At 58.0% G+C, this 20,137-nt stretch overlaps 1 protein-coding gene across 1 annotated transcript; it reads right to left on the reverse strand.

Moving 5' to 3' along the window:
- Nucleotides 1-6,592: 6,592 nt before the first annotated feature.
- LOC309416181 (maestro heat-like repeat-containing protein family member 2B) lies at nt 6,593-16,365 on the reverse strand (the record flags this gene model as incomplete). Its single annotated transcript, XM_082015755.1, has 16 exons — nt 6,593-7,148; nt 7,547-7,599; nt 8,128-8,467; nt 8,754-8,794; nt 9,187-9,346; nt 9,532-9,639; nt 10,655-10,774; nt 11,123-11,196; nt 11,686-11,799; nt 11,911-11,980; nt 12,474-12,566; nt 13,106-13,569; nt 14,278-14,376; nt 14,770-14,935; nt 15,495-15,617; nt 16,360-16,365. 16 exons carry the CDS (start codon nt 16,363-16,365, stop codon nt 6,846-6,848), a joined length of 2,334 nt encoding a protein of 777 aa, XP_081871881.1. The 3' UTR covers nt 6,593-6,845.
- Between the last annotated feature and the right edge of the window lie 3,772 nt (nt 16,366-20,137).

Here is a 20,137-nt window from a genome sequence, read left to right on the forward strand (position 1 = left end):
CACAGGCAGGACTCACATAACACACAAACCGGGACAGCCGTGTCCCCTCCTCCTCTTGGGCTGGCAGAGACACGAGGTCACTAGCGCAGGCGCACACACGACACTCACTACGTCCACAAGCACACGCCCGTTCCTGGATTTGGTAGCCCTGCCCAGATCCCAGCCCCCTGACCCACCCCACGGGTCCCCTACTCACTGACTGGTCCATCTTGGTGCTCCCTGCAAACATGCAGCACTCACATTTCGCCTGTCCCGCAGGCACCCCACACTCGCTCATCTCCCTGGGTGCAGCGCGCACCCTCTGCCCACCTGACACCACAGCCCGGGCCCCCCTAGTCAGCCACTGGTCCAGTTTGACATTTGCTGGTGAAGGCACACGCACACCTGTGCACACCACGTTTGGGGAGGACACAGACACCCCCAGAGCCTCTCACTCGCCTCACTCATGCTGGTCCCCCCAGTAGGTGCTTTTCAGGACTGTTCCCGCCCCAGTGCCTGGTGGCCGAGACACCCACTCGCCCCAGCAGCTGCACTCAGACCCCCCACTCACTCCACTAGCTGCACTGGGGCCCACGCCAGTAGCTGGCACCACGAGCCAGGGGTGCCCACAGCCCCTGGTTGACTCCAGCAGCTGGCACCCAGTCCAGCCACGCCAGCCCCCCAGTAGCTGCCACAGAGTCCTTTCAGTTCACATACACACAGGACAGAGAGTGAGATCGCGCAGAGAGATCGTTAAGAAAAGATTTAAGAAGAAGATATAAGAACACAGGATGGACATCATCTGCGTCCGGCTACCAATCACTTGTCTGTGGAGAGACTCCGGTGTCATCAGGTTGCCCGTCATCTGAAACTTCTTCAACAAGATTAGAGGGGACAAATCCTCTTGTGCCGTCAGTCAGCTCTCCCACATACCAACTGTCTTCATCCACATCTCCAAAGACGTAAACATATTGTCCAGCAACTAGAGGAAGCTCTAGTTCAGGCTGCTCATTGGGACCACCGAAAGGATCTTAGCTGTATCGAGCTATGAATGCTCAAAGCTCTGCCGGTTGTTTTCTCATAGCCTCCAGGAGGATGGACTCCCTGCTTGCTCCCAGGTTAGCCTGGCACGGCCTGCAACTGATGCGGTTGCATCTTTCTCTCTCCAACCATTCCAAGGTCCTTCAGTGGCTGCTGGCGTTGTTCGTTTAGCTTTGGATTCTGATCACTCAGTTCCGTCAGCTGGGCTCGAAACAGCTGCAGGGTTTCCTTGCGTTCCCTGTGTACGTCTGCCTGAGCCCTCTGCCAACACCTGCCGTCCCCTTCTTTCCTCTGGAGCGCTAACTGTGCCTCCTCATGTTCCTTCTCCAGCTGTTGGCTCCTTTCTGCCATTTCTCTCATGGCTGTCAGTTCGTGCTCGGCCTCTACCAGCTGGGTTTGAAGACAGACGCTCCTTTGGATGGCAGAATCTCGCTCCTCTGCCACTCGTGCTAGTTGCCCTTTCAGGTCAGCATTTTCAGCTTGAACCCGTGCTGTCAAACCCATCTGCCCACAGAGGCGAGCATTTTCTTCCGCCAGGCGAGCATTTTCCTTTGTCATCTCTGTGAGCTGCGCCTGCAACTCCTCACAAGTTGGGCTGTGGGTGCTCACGTAACAGGAGCCCTCATCACCTGCAGCCCCTTGGGCCTGAAGCTCCTCAGCCCCCTTCAGTGAGAAGTCATCCTGCTTGTCCTGTGCCAGCAAAGCTCTGGCAGGCTCTCCCGTTTCTCCATCTCTCTGCTGAGGCAACGGTGCCATGCACAGATCCTCAGTGGAGCTTTGGATGGGCAGCGGCACTCCAGCATTGACCAGGCGATGGATAGTCGCCTGCAGTTGCCTGGATCCTTCTTCCAGCCGGGAGGCGAGGGCAGCTAGCTGAGCTTTTTTCTGCTGCAGCCTCTCTGCCTCCTCGCACGCTTCTGGAGAGCCTTCCTTTCTCAGGAGGCAGCTCTCCGTCTCAAGGGCACTCTGTTGCCTCTCCAGGTCTTCTAGAAGATGCTGCAGGCGGGTGTTTGGCTCCAGGAGTCAGCTGCATGTGCTTCCAAGCAGCACCAAGCCTTCCCCCTCTGGCACCCGGAGCTTAGCATCTGCCACAGCCTTGCATGCTGTTTGCTGCCCAGCGCGGTGGCTTTCCGGCAGTCTTTCCCTTACCGCTGCCAGGGCTTGGGGCCCATTTCTGCCAGAGGAGCAGGAGTTCTGCATCTCCTGATGGCCCTGGTGCCCAAGAGGGCCTTTGGGCTGGTACGTGCCAGGGGAGGCGGGCAGCTCGCCCTCGACCTGCTGCAGGATGTATTTGATGAAGAGTCTCTTCTCCAGCTACAGCTGGTTCTGGAGGTGGCGGATGCGGGCGGGCTGGAAGCCATCCATCTCCCAGCGTAGCTTGCCAAGGAGGTCCTGGAGCTTGCTTCGGGCCTCCCTGCCACTCCTGCTGGGCCTCACCATCTCCTCGGCCAGCTGCCGCTGCAGGTCCCCCAGTGAGAGGCATTGTTTTGATTCTCTTTACAGCCTAAAGCACCACATGGGGCAGGAGATAGGCCAGGACACCACCTCAGGAGGGATCATAATCGGCTAGCCCAAGAACGGTGATGCTCACCTGACTCTGGTCCTTGCAAAAGAGGGAGTGCTGATCAGGGCTGTAGAACACCCTGTCAGTCTTGGCTGTAGTGACCATTTTTGCCTCTTCAGGGGGCTTTTGGGGGGAATGCCATGGGCAGCAGCGCTCAAGGGCACCAGAGCTCACTACAGCTGGTCTTTCAAGCCTGGAGCCGCCTCTGCCTTCCACTGAGGCACCCAGAGTGACCCTTGGAGGTGCTGTACATGCCAGTGGTGGCAACATCTGTCCATGGCAGATCCTCAGCAAGAAGGTCCCCTTCCATCCCATGGTGGGCTGGGAAGCCAAGTCACCGAAGGCAGGGCTTGCTTTAGTCTTGCATGCAGATCTTGAGCTTAGACAGACTAAATTGTTCCAGTATCATCCCTCTTGCCGCCTCTGCTGCCTTGGTTCAGCTAAGGATGTCATCCTCCAGCCTGATGAGCGAAAAAGGGCCGACCGCAACTCTCCTCCCTCCTCTGCCAGGCCCAGCCTTGGAAACCACCTGGTAGCATCAAGGAGCCAGAACAACGGGTGGGAAGTTTAGACAAGAGGCGTGGGGAGGGGACGAGGGCTGTGCTGGCCTCACTCGGGGGTCCCTGTCATCCTGCAGTCCTGAGAGAGCTGGAATGACACAGGCAAACACTGTGGGGAGCTGGTCCTGGCCAGGGGCTCTGCTGGCCGCCCCACTCCAGGGTCCCTTTCTCCAGGGCTCCTCCCACAAAAAGACATGTCCCAAGCAGCAGTATCTTGGTAAAACCGCTCCAAACCCTTCCTTCCCCATCTCTGTCTTACCTCAGCAAAGCAAGCTACCCACGGCTTGCCTGAGCAGGAATCCAGCCCGGCAAGAGGTTCTTCACCAGACTGGGGGAGACGAGCCCAGTGTCGAGTAGGACGCTGCACAGGGGACACAAGCGAGTGGGACACAGTGACCCAGGATGGCCACAGGCCGCGTCTCCAAAACCCACTTGCGCTGATGCAGACACTATTCTTGTAGCTCAGGAGAGCTTCCCAGGCACGCTGGAAGAATCGCAGCAGCCGTTTCCGCAGGCACAGCCCCGCAGGAGGCGGCCGGATGCATCCCTGGGGCTCTTACCTGCTCAGGAGATGCACCCCCTCAGGGTGAGCCAGGGGGTCTTCCAGACGAGCCCACACGGCCCCATTCAGGAGCCGCCGCATCCATTTCTGTGCCATGCATTTGCCTAGCACCAACTCCATAGCTGAAAGGAAGATCCTGGCAGAAGAAACAAAACACAAAATAAACAAACAAAACGAACCAAAATAACACCACCATCACAAACCCAAAGAGATCTCAAATCACAGCAGGCTGGGGGAAGACTTATCTTCAGCAGAGCTAGGTACCCCTGAAATGATGCTTCGTAGCCTTCAAGACTGCAGCTAACGACTCTGGCATTTTCTTCATGCCCCAAACCCACTGAAGCAGAAGAAAACCCATAGTCCTGGCCTGCCTCCATGCTGGATATCAACCAAGGCAACACCTAATACCTCCTCCCACCAGCATTTTGGGATGACTGACACCAGTGCCCGTGACAGTCACTGCTCCCAGCGGGGGTCTGTTGAGGGAGTGCGATGCGATTGTGCATGCAAGGCTACGCAGGAGGTAGGATGACAGCCATCTGCAGTACGAGCTACGTAAGACCTTCCCGCCTGGGAGTTGGACTTTCTCCATGAAGGAACAGAAGGAGAACCAACCACAACGACCAGTTTCCACATCTAGGAAGCGGGGCCGGCAAAGCGCTCCCTCAGCCCCACAACGGCACATGCCTTGGCGAGGGGAACTGAGGCAGCCTCTCCATCTGCCCCTTCGGCTCCTTACCTGCACGGCTTCTCCTCAAGCACCTTGCCCTCAAGGAACAGTTGTCTCCAGCTGCTCATGGGGGAGCGCAGCCTCTCCTCGCCCAGCGTTTCACTGGCCCACCTCAGGAGGCTGGGAAGGATGTGCGGAAGCAGTTGCCTGAGCTCCTCCATGCTCCTCAGGGCAAGCACCACCTCGGAGATGGCACGGGTGATCTGCAGAGAAAAATGACCTTTTCCCACCAGCCTGCCTGGGGCCGGGGGTTACAGTCCGCGATTGTCACTTCTGCGACAGCCTTGTGGCTCAGGAGCACAAAACGTCCCTGGCTCCCCACACTCCTTGAGGCCGGCCCAGCACAGCACCCTGGGAGTCTCCAGGGGCATCCGCAAAGGGCACCTGACTCCCTCGCACCAAAGTACGAGTTCGAAAGCAGATGCAAAGCTGCAGGAACGTGTCTGCCTTGAACATACTGTCAGAGTCTCCAGAGCAGTCTGACGGTTGTGTCGCTCATAAGCAGAGTCGTCAGTCCCCAGGCGGTGGTCTCCTGCTCTGTTTAGTTTCTCCACTAAGCACCTCAGGATCTGAATCCCAAAGGCGCTTCTCCCCAGGCTCCTCCACAGCTCCACGGCATCGCTGCAAGGGAAGAGACGTTTGCCCCTGAGCCCGTATCCTCGCAGTCCTGCAGTGCCCTCAAACCTCCTCATCTGCAATGGGGCTTAGAACACCCCCCTCACGGCAGAGACACAAGCACGCAGTCTTGCCACACTCAAGACTGTTCAGGCAGAAAAAAAAAAGACCTACTCCTCAACCAGACCCCCCCAGTACAAGCAAGCTACGTGGTCTCTGTTTGACTACAGTGGGGAAGTGGGTAGTGCACGTACCTGTCCATGGGCAGACCTTTCTGGAGGAGACTGCTGACGGTGGGCTCCTGGTGAAAGTGAGCGAGGCGAAACACTACATGGAGCAGGAAGGGCCTGTGGGTGCTCTGCTGCATGTAGGTGTAAAGGGTGTTCAGGATCTTTGGCACCTGAAGGGAAGAAGAGGAGAACCTGCTGCGGGACCCAGACGCAGTCACTCAGCACGGGAGCAATGCCTGCTCCCTTGGCAGGGTCCAGATCTAGCTCAAAACCTCACCCCTTCCACCTGCCTGACCCTGGCTCACGTCTGGAGCCGAGTCTGCTCTCGGCAAGCCTGCGCACGCACGCACGCCCTCACACGCACGCCTGCACGCACCCACACGCGCAGCCTCCGTCACTGAATGTGTCTGGGCCCAATCGTGTGAGCAGCTGCGTGCCCTGTGTGCACACAGAGGACACGGCCACGCTTCACACCCAGCACCAGAATGACTCCCGCCATGGGTCTGCAGCCATGCAAGAGCACAACCAAACACGCTCTTTGAGAGCCTGAAGATGCCTTCCAGAGGAACCCAGTTCTCCAGGGACACTTTTCCTTGCCTCTACCCTCCTTTCCCAAAGCGCTAACCCCTTCGCCACTCAGAGGGCCTTCCCCCGAAGGAAGGGGTATTTCTTTGAGCCTTTCACAGCTAGAAGCCGTGGCCACGGAGGGAGAGGCAGAGTGTCACACGGTGCCCACCCCCTCATTGCTAGCTCCTGCTGAAGGTTTGCCGGGGAAACGCGGCTGCAAGCAAGCAAGTGCTGCAGCTGCCCCAGCTGGGTGGCTCTGATCCACAAGGTGTCAAACCCTGTCCTTTCCAAAGACACCTCAGGGGCCCCAATGCCAGGACGTCCCCTCTGAAACACAGGTCTCAGGTAGCTCTTCCAAGAGAGCTAAGCTAAAGGCAGCTGCCACGGTTTGGCTGCTGCAGGTGTAGAAGTGGCAACTAGGGCCAAAAAGGAAAGCCAAGCAGCAAAACCCTGGATCCTTTACCTTCCAGCCCGTGGAAGCCCGATAAAACCAGTGCCGGGTGAAAGCGGCAGAGAACATAGTCACTGTGTCCAAGACCAGGTGGAAGTGGCTCTTGGCAGCGTGAGACACAACCAAAATCATTCCCTGCAACTGCAGAGAAAGAGGGAGTCGGCCCCAGCCCAGGCATTCAGCTGTGGCCAGCGACAACGGCCAGGCAGGACATTGCGGCGGGGGGGAAATGGCAGCAACGGGGAAATCAAGGAGGTGCGGAGGAGGGCCAGCAGCAGCCCTCCCTCTCCCCCAGGAGCAGGCAGGGGATACTCAGGACATGAGCATCACCTCACCTGAGCCTCAGACAGCTCCACAGGGTTTGTCTCCTGAAGGAACTGCAGCACCTGCCCTTGGACGTGCCTAAGGTCCCGACAAGCTGCCAGCGCCATCCCAAGAGGAAAAAGGAAAAGCTGAAAGAGAAAAAGAGAAAGCTGAAAGAGAAGAGGCCGAGCCCGAGATGCGGTCACGGCCTGACCTGTCAGGAGAGGGCTGGCCTGGACGGACTCAACTGCCCCTGGGCACAGGCCAGGCCGGCCACGATGCCAGGCTGCAGCCAGGCGCTGGGGCAGCCCTGTGGTAAGTGCCTTTTGGGGGCGCGGGAAGCAGTGAAAACCGCCAGTGTGGGCAGAGCACTGGCGCCAGCCCCAGCGCGGGCAAGAGACGCACCTTCTCCCAGGAGCTCGGGGCAGAGCTGCCCAGCTGCTGGCTCAGCTCCTGGCTCAGGCCCACGGTCCAGGCCTTGTCCTCGATGGGCTCCAGCGACGCTCGCAGGAACTGGGGAGAGCAGGAGAGGAAGCGAGTGTTCCCCTGCCCTTAGCCTGGGCCCTTTCCATACTCGCGTGTCCCAGCATGCGGCGGGGGGAGAGCTGCCGGGAACAGCAGTCTCCTCCCCAACCCTCTTTTCACCAGCCTCCCTCTTCTCCTAACACCTCAGGCGAGACGCCCTGGCACGCCGGACGTAGAGCAGGAGGCGGTGCTAAGGCACGTGCCACAGCGTTAGCGGGCATTAGCCATCAGCCGTGGCACGTGTGCGGACAGCAGCTCCTCTGAGTGGGCAGGCACCTACTGCGGGGGGAGGCGCAGGGTGCTCGGGAGGTGCCCCCACCTCCTGGTGCCTACACAGGCAGCCCCGAGTTGCCTCCCACGGCTTTGTCTGCTCCCTCTTCTCCTCCTCTATTTGAGATACTCCCCCAAGGATGCTGTACCTTCAGCACACGGTGCTCCCACTCTGCGGAGTCCAGGGAGCTCTCGGTTTTTCCTAGAAAGCAAGAGGAACAAAAGCTCTCGCTGCTATTTAAGCCCACAGCCAAGAAGAGCCCGGTGGTCTCCTCTGCGGTCAGACCTCCCAAAAGTCCCAGGCCATCAGGCTAGAAGGTGCCTACGAGCACCAACGTCAAGGCCCTTGTGAGGCCAAAGACACCACAGGGGTCCCAGGGGCATTTGTCAGAGCCACTGATTCATGGTGGGGAAGGGCGCGGTGACCACAGCTGATCCCCACTGCTGCCGTCAGTGCAGCTCCCAGAGCAATTCCGACCACTGAGGTCACAGCACCCACCAGCAACATACTTTCTCCTTAAAGACGCACTGCTTTCTGCCCATTTGCAGCCCTTCTCCCTGGCTATTGCCGAGCATGGCTGCTGCAAACCGGCCCTGGCCTGGACACTTGGTCCTCCAAAGCCAGGGGCTGCACCCCCTCCAGGAGCACCAGTCCCATCCCTCCCCCAAACACCGTTCTGACCAGGACATGGGGGTGCCTCCAAGACCTGCCGTCCAAGGGGACATCAACGGCCCCGTCCATCCCCTGGGCCAAAGCGACGCCGGGGGATGGCTGCCCCCAGCCTCAGTGCTGGCTCCCTGGAAGGGGAAAGGCAGCAGAGCAAGAGCTGGGCAACTGGGGACAACTCCCCTCCATCCTGCTGGGGAGCCACAGTTCCCTGCCCCGCCTCCCTCCCCTCCAGCCTCTCCCTCCCCACCTGCACTTTACCTTCCAGGTACTGCAGCAGGAGGGGGATCTGGGTCGCCCATGCCGCCCCCACGGCTGCGTGGATCCTGCCGTGGAGCGCCTGCAGCAGCTGCAAGGCTGCGACTGCGTGTTGGCTGCTGCCGTAAGGAGCCGCTGCCACCACCTAGGCAAGGGCAGGAGAGAAGGGTCACTCCTGCCACCAGAGCCACAGCTTCTCCCGGGAAGGGAGAGCAGCTTGGCGCTGCTCGGCCAGCAGTGGGCAGCCATGGTGTCACCCAGAGTGCTGCCAGCCCCGAGAAAGTAGTGGGATCCTCCATGGGCTTGGGCAGGCTGGGGTATCCTGCCTCCTCTGCGGGGGGTCCCAGCACTGGCCTCAACAGCATCTCTGCCCCGGGCTGCCCCACCACCCCTGGCCAGAAAAGCCCTTTCCCCGGGGCCCCACTACTCACCAGCAGTCGAGCCAACAGGGCCTGGGGAGCTGGCAGCTGGCCTACGGGGAGGCAGAAAGGCTGGGTGAGCCGACGAGCCCCCGCCATACCCTGCCCCTTGCACCTCTGATGCCCCCGCACAGGGCTGAGAGCAGCTGCGCTGCAGCAGCGCTGGCCCGGGGGGCGCTCCCGAGGGCTGCCCACCACGAGATGAAGGCAGCTCCGGCATGGCCAGGAACGAGCCCCAGCTCACCAGGAGAGCGCTGCCAGCAGGAGAGACAGGCCTCTGCACCGGGCAAGGGGCCATGCAAGGCAGAGCCCCTCGTGCCCCGCAGCAGAGCCTGTCTCTGCCCTTTGGTTCTCCTGGGATCCTGCTCAGCGTTGGTGAGACGCAGGGAGACTTGCACTGGCCCGACCCCCAGCCATGCCCAGCAGCACTCACTGGGGCTCCTACCTTGCTCCTGGCAGTCCACGGCATCCAGCTCCTCCTCTTCTTCCTTGCACCCTGCTCTCTCCCGTCTCTCAACGAGGGCTCGGAGGCAGTGGGAGAGCGGGATCAGCATGCCGCTGTACTGGGCTGGCACCATGTACCGCAGCAGCCTCGGCCACAGGAGCTGCGAAGAAGAACTGGGCAATTCACCACGTTGGCACTTCCACTCATCTTGAAGACGAAAAGAACGGTCTGCGTTTCCCTGAGCCACGTGCGCTTCAGCTGATGTGAAGGGAGAGGCTCAGGGCATGGGGGAGAACGTCCTGAAGGCAAGAAGTGGCCACAGTAGACGGGCAGAGGGCAACTTACTCTGGTCATCCCTCTCAGAGAGACATCCAGAGAGCCCAGGATGTCCATGCAAAGCGCTCGAAGAGCTCCATCCTCCTGGGTTTCCCAGGCGAAAAGGCCTCCTGCCACCTGCAAGACAGAGTTGGCAAAACCCCCGTTACTCTCAGCTCCCGACCAATGAGTCTCAGGCATGACCCACCAGTGCTCCTGCGCCAGCCTCCTGGAAGCACTGACCTCCTGAAGGAGGACAAGGACAGCCGGAGCCACCTCAAGGACCAGGTCTCAGACCCGGGGAAGCCTGGGAGCAAGAGGGCACCACTGCTAGTCTGCACGGTCCCCCGTGGCCCAAATGCTGCCGTCATGCTACCAAAGCAGAGGTGAGAAACGTGCCCTTCAGCAGGGCTGTGCTCAGTGCCAGCCCTGGCGGCAGCACGCCCAGCCAGATGGATGCGGAGGAGCACCTGGAAGCCCTTTCCTTCACCCTGCTCCCAAAGCAGAGCCTCCCTGAGCCTCAGAGCAAAGCGACACACATGGATCTCCCAGCTAGAGGGAAGCTCCGTCCAGAGGGAAGATCCGTGGCAAGTCAGCGGGAGGCTCGGCCATCCCCAGCTTTCATCTCCTGGGCGCCCTGCTGGAAATACCCACCGAAGGGACTGCCAAATGGCCTGTCCCCTTGCCAGAAGGGATGCAGGCCCCCAGAAAGTTATCAGATGGGCAGGGTGTGCCTTGGAGGGCCAGAGCACGAGACCACCACAGAAAGCTCCTCTAGCCAGGCCCACCTGTCTGCACTGGCTGTGTTTTGCTGATAGTCCATCAGCATTTAAGGATGGAGGACATCGTGTCCCTACAAGCCCCTCCCTTTGCACGGTGGCTTTGCTGAAGGTGCCTGTGGGCACAGCTCAGCCCGTGGGGTCCGCACGCAGCCCCGCGGTCCTGGGTGGCACGCCCAGGCGTAAACCCACATCATCCGCTGACATCGCCACCAATGTCAGCAGAGACACGCACAAGGAACGGCCATTTGGAAGCCGCTCTGACGGCAGTGCTGGTGCCGATGGCCCTGCAGCGTGGAGCTCTCCATGGCCAAGGACGCCTGCAGGAGCTCTCAGCACCGGTCAAAGCCCCGGGTGTCCTGCTCGGCCCTCACCAGTCTGCCCGAGGTCCGGCTGAACTCGATGAAGATGTGCCCCACCACATCCCACGCCCAGCAGCTGGGGGAGCCGGAGCTGAGCAGCTCCCTGATGAACTCCAGAACCGCCCTCTGCACCTGCCAGGGGAGAGTGTGGTTATGAGCCTCCTGTTCTGAACCCGAAGGGTTTGCTTGGGGCAGCCTTCGTGGCCCGCAGAGCGATGATGAGGGCACGGCAGAAGCTTTCGCTCCTGGCATCAGGGCTGGGCTTCAGCACCAGGCTGGATGGGTATTCGCCCCACAGAGCACAGCGACCTCCCTGCCCCACTCTGCCAGCTCTCCCCGGGGAGGAGCCATCACGAACCGCCCGGGCAATGCACTGGCGCTTCCCCAGGCACCCTAGCTGTGTCCCGAGGCAAAGGGTTTCTCTGCCTCGCCTGGCAGAGAAACCCAACCCTGCGATGGTCCCTTCCCCACCAAGCTCACCTGGGCACTGGGGTCGTTGCACACTGACCACACAGCCTCCACCACCTGGGGCAGCTTCTCCCTCGTCGCAGGTGCTGCAAGAGATAGGGAGAGGTGTGCATCCAGGCAGAGCCCCGATGGCAGAAGGGATCCCTTTTAAAGCTTCCAAGTTTTCCGCACACCAAGGGGACAGAAAAGCGGGGCCTGACTCTGACTTCACAGGAGGCAGTGGTGTAGCCGGAGCAACTCCGTTTCTAGAGGCAGGCCTATTTTATAGGGACCGAACGCTACAGGAACACAGCGAACGAGAGAAACAGCATGGGTACAAGCAGCTCCTGTGCAAAGCCGCTCAGCCGCCCACCCACCAGCCTGCCCGTGTTACTGAGCTTGGAGCATCGTCCCTGGTGTGCCACCGTTTCTAACTGCCGGGGGAGAGCTCGATCCCTGTCGCGGGGCGTCAGCTCACCTGGGGGACCTGCACTTTGCAGCTCCTTTTGGGTGCAGGCGCACCACTTTCAGCCGGTTCCTGCTCTCAGCCCAGCAGCCCTGACCCCTGCCTCGTGTCCCTGGTGCGTGGCACTGACCGTCTGAGTGGGCCAGTGCTCCCAGCAGGCCCAGGGCTGCCACGCAATCGGCCTCGCTCCCACCGCTCAGCCGGGACTGCAGAAATGTGACTGTGTCCTCGGGGCAGATTTGTGCTGCGGGTAAGAAATTGCATTCTGCATTAGCAGACAGCTGCTCCCAACTGCCGAGGACAGGGAGAGAGCTGCCATGGCAGGGCAGGCCATTGCCCAGTCTCTTCTCCTTACCCTGCAGCACGATGCAGCGGGACAGCGCTGCCTTATGGGCTGGGCCGGGCTCCTTGGTCACATCAGAGAGCTGTGGGAACAAGGTCCATTTTAGAGGAAGTCGCATCAGAATTGAGAGGGCCTGAAAGAAATGGTGCTCTCCGCTCTCCTCTCCCTGGGCACTCTGGGCACGGCACCCACAGCCAAAGCCCAGCCCACGCAACGGTGGCCCCGAGCACACGCAGAGGCTTGTAGCAGCCCAGGCCGCCCAGGAGCTGAGGCTGAGAAGGGTTGAAAGGCTGCCCTTAGGGTGCCGGCGCCCCAGAGTCCTCCCACGACTCGGCCATTCGGGAGATTGCTGTGGGAACCGGGCTGCCCCTCGGGCCTGGTCCAAGCAGCCAGGATCAGGCCTCCTGCAGCCTGAAGGTGGCACCTGCATCACAAATCCTGGCATGCTGCTGGCCTGCACAAAGGTCCCGGCAGAGGGGTGCCCTGCTCTGCCCTGCCCGCAGGCAAGCCTTTGCCCTCCAAGGCGATCAGGCGTGCGGGCCCCAGGCCAGCGGCAGGGCGCAGGCTGCCCTTACCTGGCGGTGCACAGCGCTGCTGATGGCTAGAGCCATGCCCTGTGGGATTGGGGTCTGAACTCCCTCCAGCATCTCCAGGACATAGCTGAGGCTCTACAAGAGACCGGGAGAGGAAAGGGAGGCTAAAGCCACCTACAGACACTTGGGAAAGGAGAAACCCAGCACATCTGGGCCAAGGGGAGTCCCTAGCACCAGCTCCCAGGGGAAACCCCCTGCACGGGGCTTCTTGTTTGCCCTCCCCTCAGAGCAGCGTCAGGAGGGTCTCATTGCTCTGAAGAGAGCTCACTGTTGACAACTCCGTTTCCCGGCACTTCCCACTCATCAGCCCTTGCTCCTCACTGGACTGGACTGGGCATGGCCCTGGGCATTAGGGCAAAGCTCTTCCCGCACACAGAGCCCCAGGGAGGTGGCAATGCCTCCCTTCCTGAGAAGCCCCAGGGACTCTTGCCTCCCTCCTGGCCCCACCGGCTTGCTCTTTTCTTGCCCAAAGAGCCCAGGAAGCCTCAGGCCTCTCCCTGTTCCTTCTCTAAGGGCTTCTCAGCTGCTCCTGGCACCCCGCAGCTCCCCAGCGCCTCGTGGCACTCGCATGAACCCAGCCCGGCAGCAGCACCGGGCCCTGTGCAGCACCTCACCTTGGTGACCCGGGAGGTATCTTGGACCTCTCGATATTGGGACAGGAGCCAGAGGAGCTGCTCCCAGCCACGCTCTCGGTGCTGCTCCTCATGCAGAAGGACCTCCATCATGGCAGCCAGCGCCCCCAGCACAGCCTGCTTGTCCTGCAGAGGGAAGGGAGAAGCTCTGCTTGGAGGGCTGAAGGTTGCCCTAGCGCTCAGCATCTCCGGGACACCGTCTGCCCTTCCCCCTGGGAGGGGTTTCCCTTTCCCTTCTGTCCTGCAGGGAAGGGGCTCGCTCCAGAAGAGAGAGAGCGTTTCCCCACACTGGTACCCCAGCCCTCCCTGCAGAAAGGCCCCAGGGCTCGGCTGCTTCCTGCCAGGGAGTCCCCCTCCCCTCGCCCCTCTTGCTCGCACCCCACTGGGCACAGACGAACCCACCGATGGGGACATCCCCGCTGCGGCCCCAGGTGTGGAAAGCAGCACTTCTCACCTCTTCCTCCTTGCAGTCCAGCCAATTTACCACTGTGTAGCGGAAGACCGGGTAAATGGCTTCACAGAGCTGTGCCACCCCCTTGCGAGGGAAGGAGCCTTGCTCCTGGCTGCAGAAGTACGTATTGCCCCCGTTCGACCATTGCTCCAGAGCTGCACCAGGAGAAAGGAAAAGGGAGCCTGTGAGAGACTGCAGCAGGGGCAGTACCTTGCATCCACGCCCAAGCCTGCTTTAAGGACAGTCCCAGGCTCGGCAGGGCTAAGCCCAGGACCAGATCTGGATCCGAGGGTCACCTGTTCTCTTGAGGTGTCTGGATTCAAAGACCCCACTGTTTCTCTCCTCCCGCCCACTGCCCCTTCTCCTCATCACCGGCCCATTCCCCTCCAGCATTTCTCACTGCAGCCCCTTCCCTTCCCATGTACGCGCCCTTTCAGAGCAGGGATTTTAAACCCAGAGGACTGCAGGGGAACGGAAGCTGTGGGAAGGGACCCGGGAGTTCCTCCGTGCAGCGCCGCCGCGTCCTGCCCACAGAAGCCTCCCGGCCTACCCCTGCTCCTTCTACACACTCACAGCAGTTTGGGATCACCAAGGCCCCTGCTGTGGGCTCATGTCCACCGTGCTCCCTCTGAGATCACACGGAGGCATCAAAGGCCATCCCGGCCCCTGGCCCTGGGACCCTGGCCAAGGAGCCGACACTCACCACTGCAGATGGCGCGCAGGATCCGGCCACTCCACACCCGGCTCAGCATAGCACGCAGGGCGAGCAGCGTCATTCCTACGAAGGGGATGCACCGCAGGGCTGCAGAGAAGGTAGGGACAGAGGGAGCGAGAGGGTGAGTGAGAGACACGGGAGACTGGGGTCGATCCCTGGCAAGGCTGGGGCTGCTGGGCCATGAGGGACATGGCAGAGGGCATGGGGAGGGCTGCCTTCCCCAAGGGGGACACCGGGAAACCCTTTGGGGAAATGGCAAGGACAGTGCGGGGCAGAGACCCTGCAAGTTTGTCTCCAGCAGGTTCCCACCCTTCAGGAACCAGGGTCGGGCTGGTAAGGCAGAGCTGCCAGCCAGCCCTGGAACGGAGCAAGGAGGAACGGCACCTCCATAGCCCCACAGTTCAACACAGAGCATTTAGGAAGGGGGGAGGGCCCCTCCTCCCTGTTATCACAGACCCCTACCCTATCCAGGAGCTGTACCATAGCTGCGGGCCATTTTGCCCAAGGTGAGGAGCACAATCTCATCGGGGGCCTTCCCCATGGCCTTCAGGTGGCTCTGGAGCTCGGACATGACAAAGTGGAAGTGGGAGCGGGCCAGAGCCACCAGGACATCGCTAGCGGCCGTCTTCACGTCACCTGCCACGCCCTGCAAAAGCATCACAGCTTAAACACTGGCGAGAAAAAGGCTGAGGCCCTCGGACAGGCAGAATGAGCCCGTCTCCTCTGCGAGACGCCTTGGGACAGTTGTGCTCAGGGCTGGGCAGCTGCTGCCTCTTCTACGCTGGGGGAGGTGGGTGGCTCCCTGGCGAGACGAGGAAGGCTCTTCCCCGGCGCAGCCCTGTGCCGCTGGCCCCTCTCCCTCTCCATGGAGATGCCAGGAAGCAACGGTCGCAGACTCGAGACCCGCCCCGGGACGTCTCCATGGGGCTGGTGGATTCCTGTGGCTCTTGCTCAAGGCAGGAGAAATAACCATGAGCTTGAAGCTAGCTCTTGCTCCGTTAGAAACAGCTCCGAGTCTGCTTCTCTGCATAGCTCTCTGCGTTCCCTCTCCAAATCCACCGAAATGACGTGTCCCCAGAGCCTCTCCCTCGGGACCTCCGCCGGCTCTGAATAGCCAAGCAACGTCTCTGCGCCACCCTGTATTTCCCCAAACACTGGGGGCAGAGGCAGGCTCCTTTGGTGGCCTTGAGAGAGAACAAGCTCACCTGGGCTGCCCGCATGTCACGGGACGCCTCAGCTATCAGGCGGTTCACGACACCACTCGTCAAACAGCCGTCGTCTCCCTGCAAGACGCCCTCCAGCTCCCGGTATGTCTCCACTCGGTCGCCCTGGGGACAGACCACAAAGGGGAGCGATGGGACCGGCTTTGCCCGCGTTCCCAGGGAGCCACGAGAGAGACTTGCTGCCCCCCAGATCATCTGTGTGACACAGGCATGAGGTACGAGCTGCAGGCATCGGTCAGCACAGCCATGGGGAACAGCAAGATCTTCCGCGGTGCCTCTGACTGTAACCAAGGTGGTAGGGAATGAAAATAAAATAAGGTTAGAAAATAGGTTTGTGAATTTGTAGCAAGTTGTAACTACAAGAACATTATGCACCAGCAATGCTGCTCGAGAACCCACCTAACCCTTCCCATCTTGATTTAATTATCAAGGAGTTAAGTGCAACATTGTGATCATGGTATTATGTTTTATTTTAATAGTGAGCAGTCAGAAAGATGGAACACCTTGGTCAGTTCTACGGTCCAGTGGCTAGGTAATTATTCAATCCATAGTCTTGTCTTAAAACAAAGGACTGTGGGGTGAATGATTGCATATTGGACCGACAGCCCGTGAAGGTCTATTTAGCGTTGCCAAGCTTAAGTGAACTTTGTAGGAAAGGGAATTCCGGCAGGGGGAGGTCACGACCACCGACTCAGAGACCACCCACTCAAGAAACCCTCCGACTCAAAAGATTAAGGAAGTAAAATCTCAAGAAATTACAGTGAGCATGCGTAGTCATTTACATGTGAGGCGAAGAATTTTTAACCAATCATTGTATGGAAACCTGATGAATATGTATTGACCTTACGATCATAGGCCTATAAATGTTTGATTTTTGAACTGATTGGGTGAACACGATTTGGGAGGAGCTATCCCCCGTGTTCCCGGCGCCGTGAATAAAGAATGCCTGCCTTTTAACACTACATTGGTGTTAGGAGGTTTATTCCCGATTTCGGTGACATGACGCTAGCAGAGAGCCAGACAGGGAGATCGCCTCCACCAGCGTAAAAGGCCATGCGGGAGCCGAGGAAGTCACTGCTGAGCACGGGGGATGGCAGAGGTCAGAGGGAAAGTGCCAGCCGAGGAAGGGTGTGACTGTTCCCTCAAGTCCTGCTGCAGGCAGTTTGGCTCAGGCCTGATGTGTGCGGGGAGCAGCGCCATTAGGGCAAAGCGAGAGCACCACATAGGCAGGGCAGGTGGCCAGAAAGAGCTAACGAGCCATGATGCAGCCATTGCCACCTGCAGACTACTGTCTCCTGCAGACATTATCTTTTGTCTGGCAGTTTCCTCAGAATCCTCAAACTTATGGAAATGGTATAGGCCAAAGCTGCAAGCTGGAGGGTACAAAACATGAGCTTACTCAAAAAGCCCTTGAGGTGGATCCAAGAGCAGCTGAACCGCTGAGGCTTTCATGCTTCCCAGTGTGATACAGGGGACAGCCTCACATCCTCCCCCGTGACGGAGGAGGAAGGATGAGCACTCTCGCTGTCAGCTAGGTAACTTAGCTCTTTTTTTTTTGCTCACAGGCACACGGGATTAAGAGTTACAGATTGTAAATTATGAACCCTTGTGACTTGACTGGTGAAGAAGTGAATTCACGCCATAGACTAGTCTGGGCAAAAAGGGATTGAGTCCCTCTTTGTTTATGGTATTTCTTAGTGAGCTGATGAAAGAAAAGTGTAAGTCACAGAGTATGTTGTCCCGTACATTTGAGAGATCCAAATGGACTGTGACAAAGGGGAAGGTGTGGGAACGAGACCATGCCCCAAGGAGGGGAAGCCACGAGCACCCTGCACCTTGAGGCACAACGGTGCTCCTCGCACAGGCTGGGACAGTTCCCGAACCAAAGCTAAGGAGGGGCCTTGGGCACTTGGGCCTTGAGGCACTGGAGAGATGCTGGGGTTTATGCCAGCAGCTTTGCCTTGCCCAGGAGAGCGCTGCGAGCTCCTGAGAAAGGAGCGGGGAGCAGTGGCATTAGTCCAGCGTGAGCAGGATCAGTGCTTGGGGACGAAGCGCCTGCCTGCAGGAGGGCAGATGTGCCATCAGGCGCGACACCCCTCTTCCACGGCACCCGGGGAAGCCAGGGGCGTAGAGGGAAGCCCTAAGGCCTGCCCTGCCTCACCTCATGGCCTTGCAGCCGCGTTAGCAGGCAAGTCCCAACGGCCGCAAAGGCAGTGATGGCCGCAGGGACAGTCCCCGTCGCCCTGCCTCCATGCTCAGGACGTGCAGGTCTGGACTGGGAGCCCACGCATGGGCAGAGAGCTGGAAGAAAAGAATGAAACGGTTTTGCTGGCGGCAGGGCTTCACACCTGAATTAAAAAAGAACCACACAAAAAACCAAACATGCTATTAAAGCACCTTACTGCACCTGAACACTCAAAACAAAATTACTGACCTGAAAAAAACAAACATGCAAAAAAAGCTACATAGAAATGTGCTTTCCACTATACATGTTGCTTTACCTCAACTGGTCCTTAGATACCTCTGCTTCTCTAAGTATCAAACCACATCTACACTAAGGAGTTGAGGAAGGTGAGAAGGAGCAATAAACTGCAAGAACAGCAAAGCACTAATCTCAAAGAAGCCCTGAGGCAGAATGAGCTCCCCATGGCAAGGCGGTGGCTCATATACCCCAGGCCCTGCCCACCACCCTTCCCACAGTCCCTTGGGAGAGAGGAGGGGGCAAATCGCGAGAAGGCATAAAGGCGGCTGGAGGAGCAGCAGCAAGTTTTCTCATCTGCCTTAAATTTACAGCATGTGAAGCACCAGAGAAAGTGACCTTTCCTGGACATGACATTACTTGTTCTTTTACAACTGCTACGTCTATGGCATCAGCCATGCGACCAGGTAGGTAGTTGAGCTTCATTCTTCTGGGGTATAGATCAAAAAAGATATATGTTGTACTCAGCTACGTAAGAAAGTAGTTGGCTAAATGCAATTACATTATTTTTATAAAAAGTCACATGCTTTAGTGGAAAATGAGGTGATACCCTTCATCTATATAGACCCATCTAAGAAACTAAAGAGGACATCTGAGCCGATGATAGATGTCTTTGGGGTACCAGATACCATATTGAAACGTACCATAAGACAGAAAACAGACCGCCGTGGAGCACTAAGATGGCGACAGAAAAGGTTCTGGCAGAACAAGAGGCATTGTCGCAGGGATCAGAGAGGTCTTGAAGGGGCCAGAGGGACCAAAAAAGTCTCGGGGATGCAATGAGCTCATTGAATTGAACAAAGTACAGAGGAAGGTCTCGGGAGGCATTGTCACTGGGAGAAAAGGCATCCCAAGGGAGCCAGAGAGACAGAAAAAGGATTTGGGATGCAATGATTAAATCCAGAGGGGACCGGAAGCGAGTAAACGTGTCATCGGAAAGGCAGGGAACAAAGAGAGGCATGGCTAGAGGGACTCGGGACATCTTCTGAGAGAACAAGAGGGCTGCATGGTCTACTCCAAAGCTAATAGCGTGATAAGGGCAACCTCAAAGGCATCTATAAGTGTTGTGACGCCACGAGAGGGGTCTCGAATGGGCCAGAGAGACCAAAGACGGCTCAGTGACATGAGGAGGAAGTCTGGAGAGGATAGGAATGGAGTGCGGGTGTCCTCGGGGGGCCGGGGAGCAAATGGAGGTGCCCCAGGTGGGAATTGTACACCGACGGCAGCAGCTTTGTGCGAAATGGAATATGCATATCAGGGTATGCAGTAACCACACTCAAAGATACAACAGAAGCGAAGGCTCTGCCTCCAAAAACATCTGCGCAGAAGGCTGTTGCTATAATGCATTGTAAAGCACATCAATCAGATAAAACCACTCTAGGGAAAGGGAATAAACTGGCTGACTTAACGGCAAAAGAGGTTGCAGAAAAAGGCACTGAAATCCTAGCTCTAGTCCCAGAAAAGAAAAATCTTTTAGCAAAACTCGTATTGGTAATACCTTATTTTCTTATGAGAAACTTAATACAACAAGAACATAATGGAGTACACTGGGGACCTGAAAATTTATTAAAACACGTAAAAAAGATAATCATCAGCCAAAATATGGTAGAAACTGTGAAGTCAATTACCAAAAGATGTGACTTGTGTTGCAAAAATAATCCCAAGACCCAAAACAAAATCCTATGTGGAATAAAGAAAGAAGGACATTTACCTGGAGAATACTGGCAAATCGGTTTTACTGAATTACCAGGAAAAGGGGGGTTTAAGGTATCTACTTGTTTTAGTAGATACCTTTAGGGGTTGGCCTGAGGCTTCTCCATGTCGCACAAACAAGGCCAGGGAAGTAGTAAAGATATTATTGAAAGAAATCATTCCACGATTTGGAGTCCCCTTGGGAACGTCATCAGACACAGGTTCTCACTTTATAGCAGCAGTTGTTAATCAGGTGAGCAGATTACTGGGAATCTCCTGGGATGTCCATACCCCATATAGACCACAATCGAGTGGAAAAGTGGAAAGAATGAATTCTGCTCTTAAAACACAGTTGGGAAAATTATGTCAGGAAACATCTGTGACTTGGGTACAGGCTTTACATTTAGTCCTATTGAAAATTCGAATACAGCCTAGAGGAAAATGTAAGTTAAGC

Source organism: Phaethon aethereus, assembly GCF_964289735.1.
Source record: "Phaethon aethereus genome assembly, contig: HAP1_SCAFFOLD_169, whole genome shotgun sequence".
Lineage (NCBI taxonomy): Eukaryota > Metazoa > Chordata > Aves > Phaethontiformes > Phaethontidae > Phaethon > Phaethon aethereus.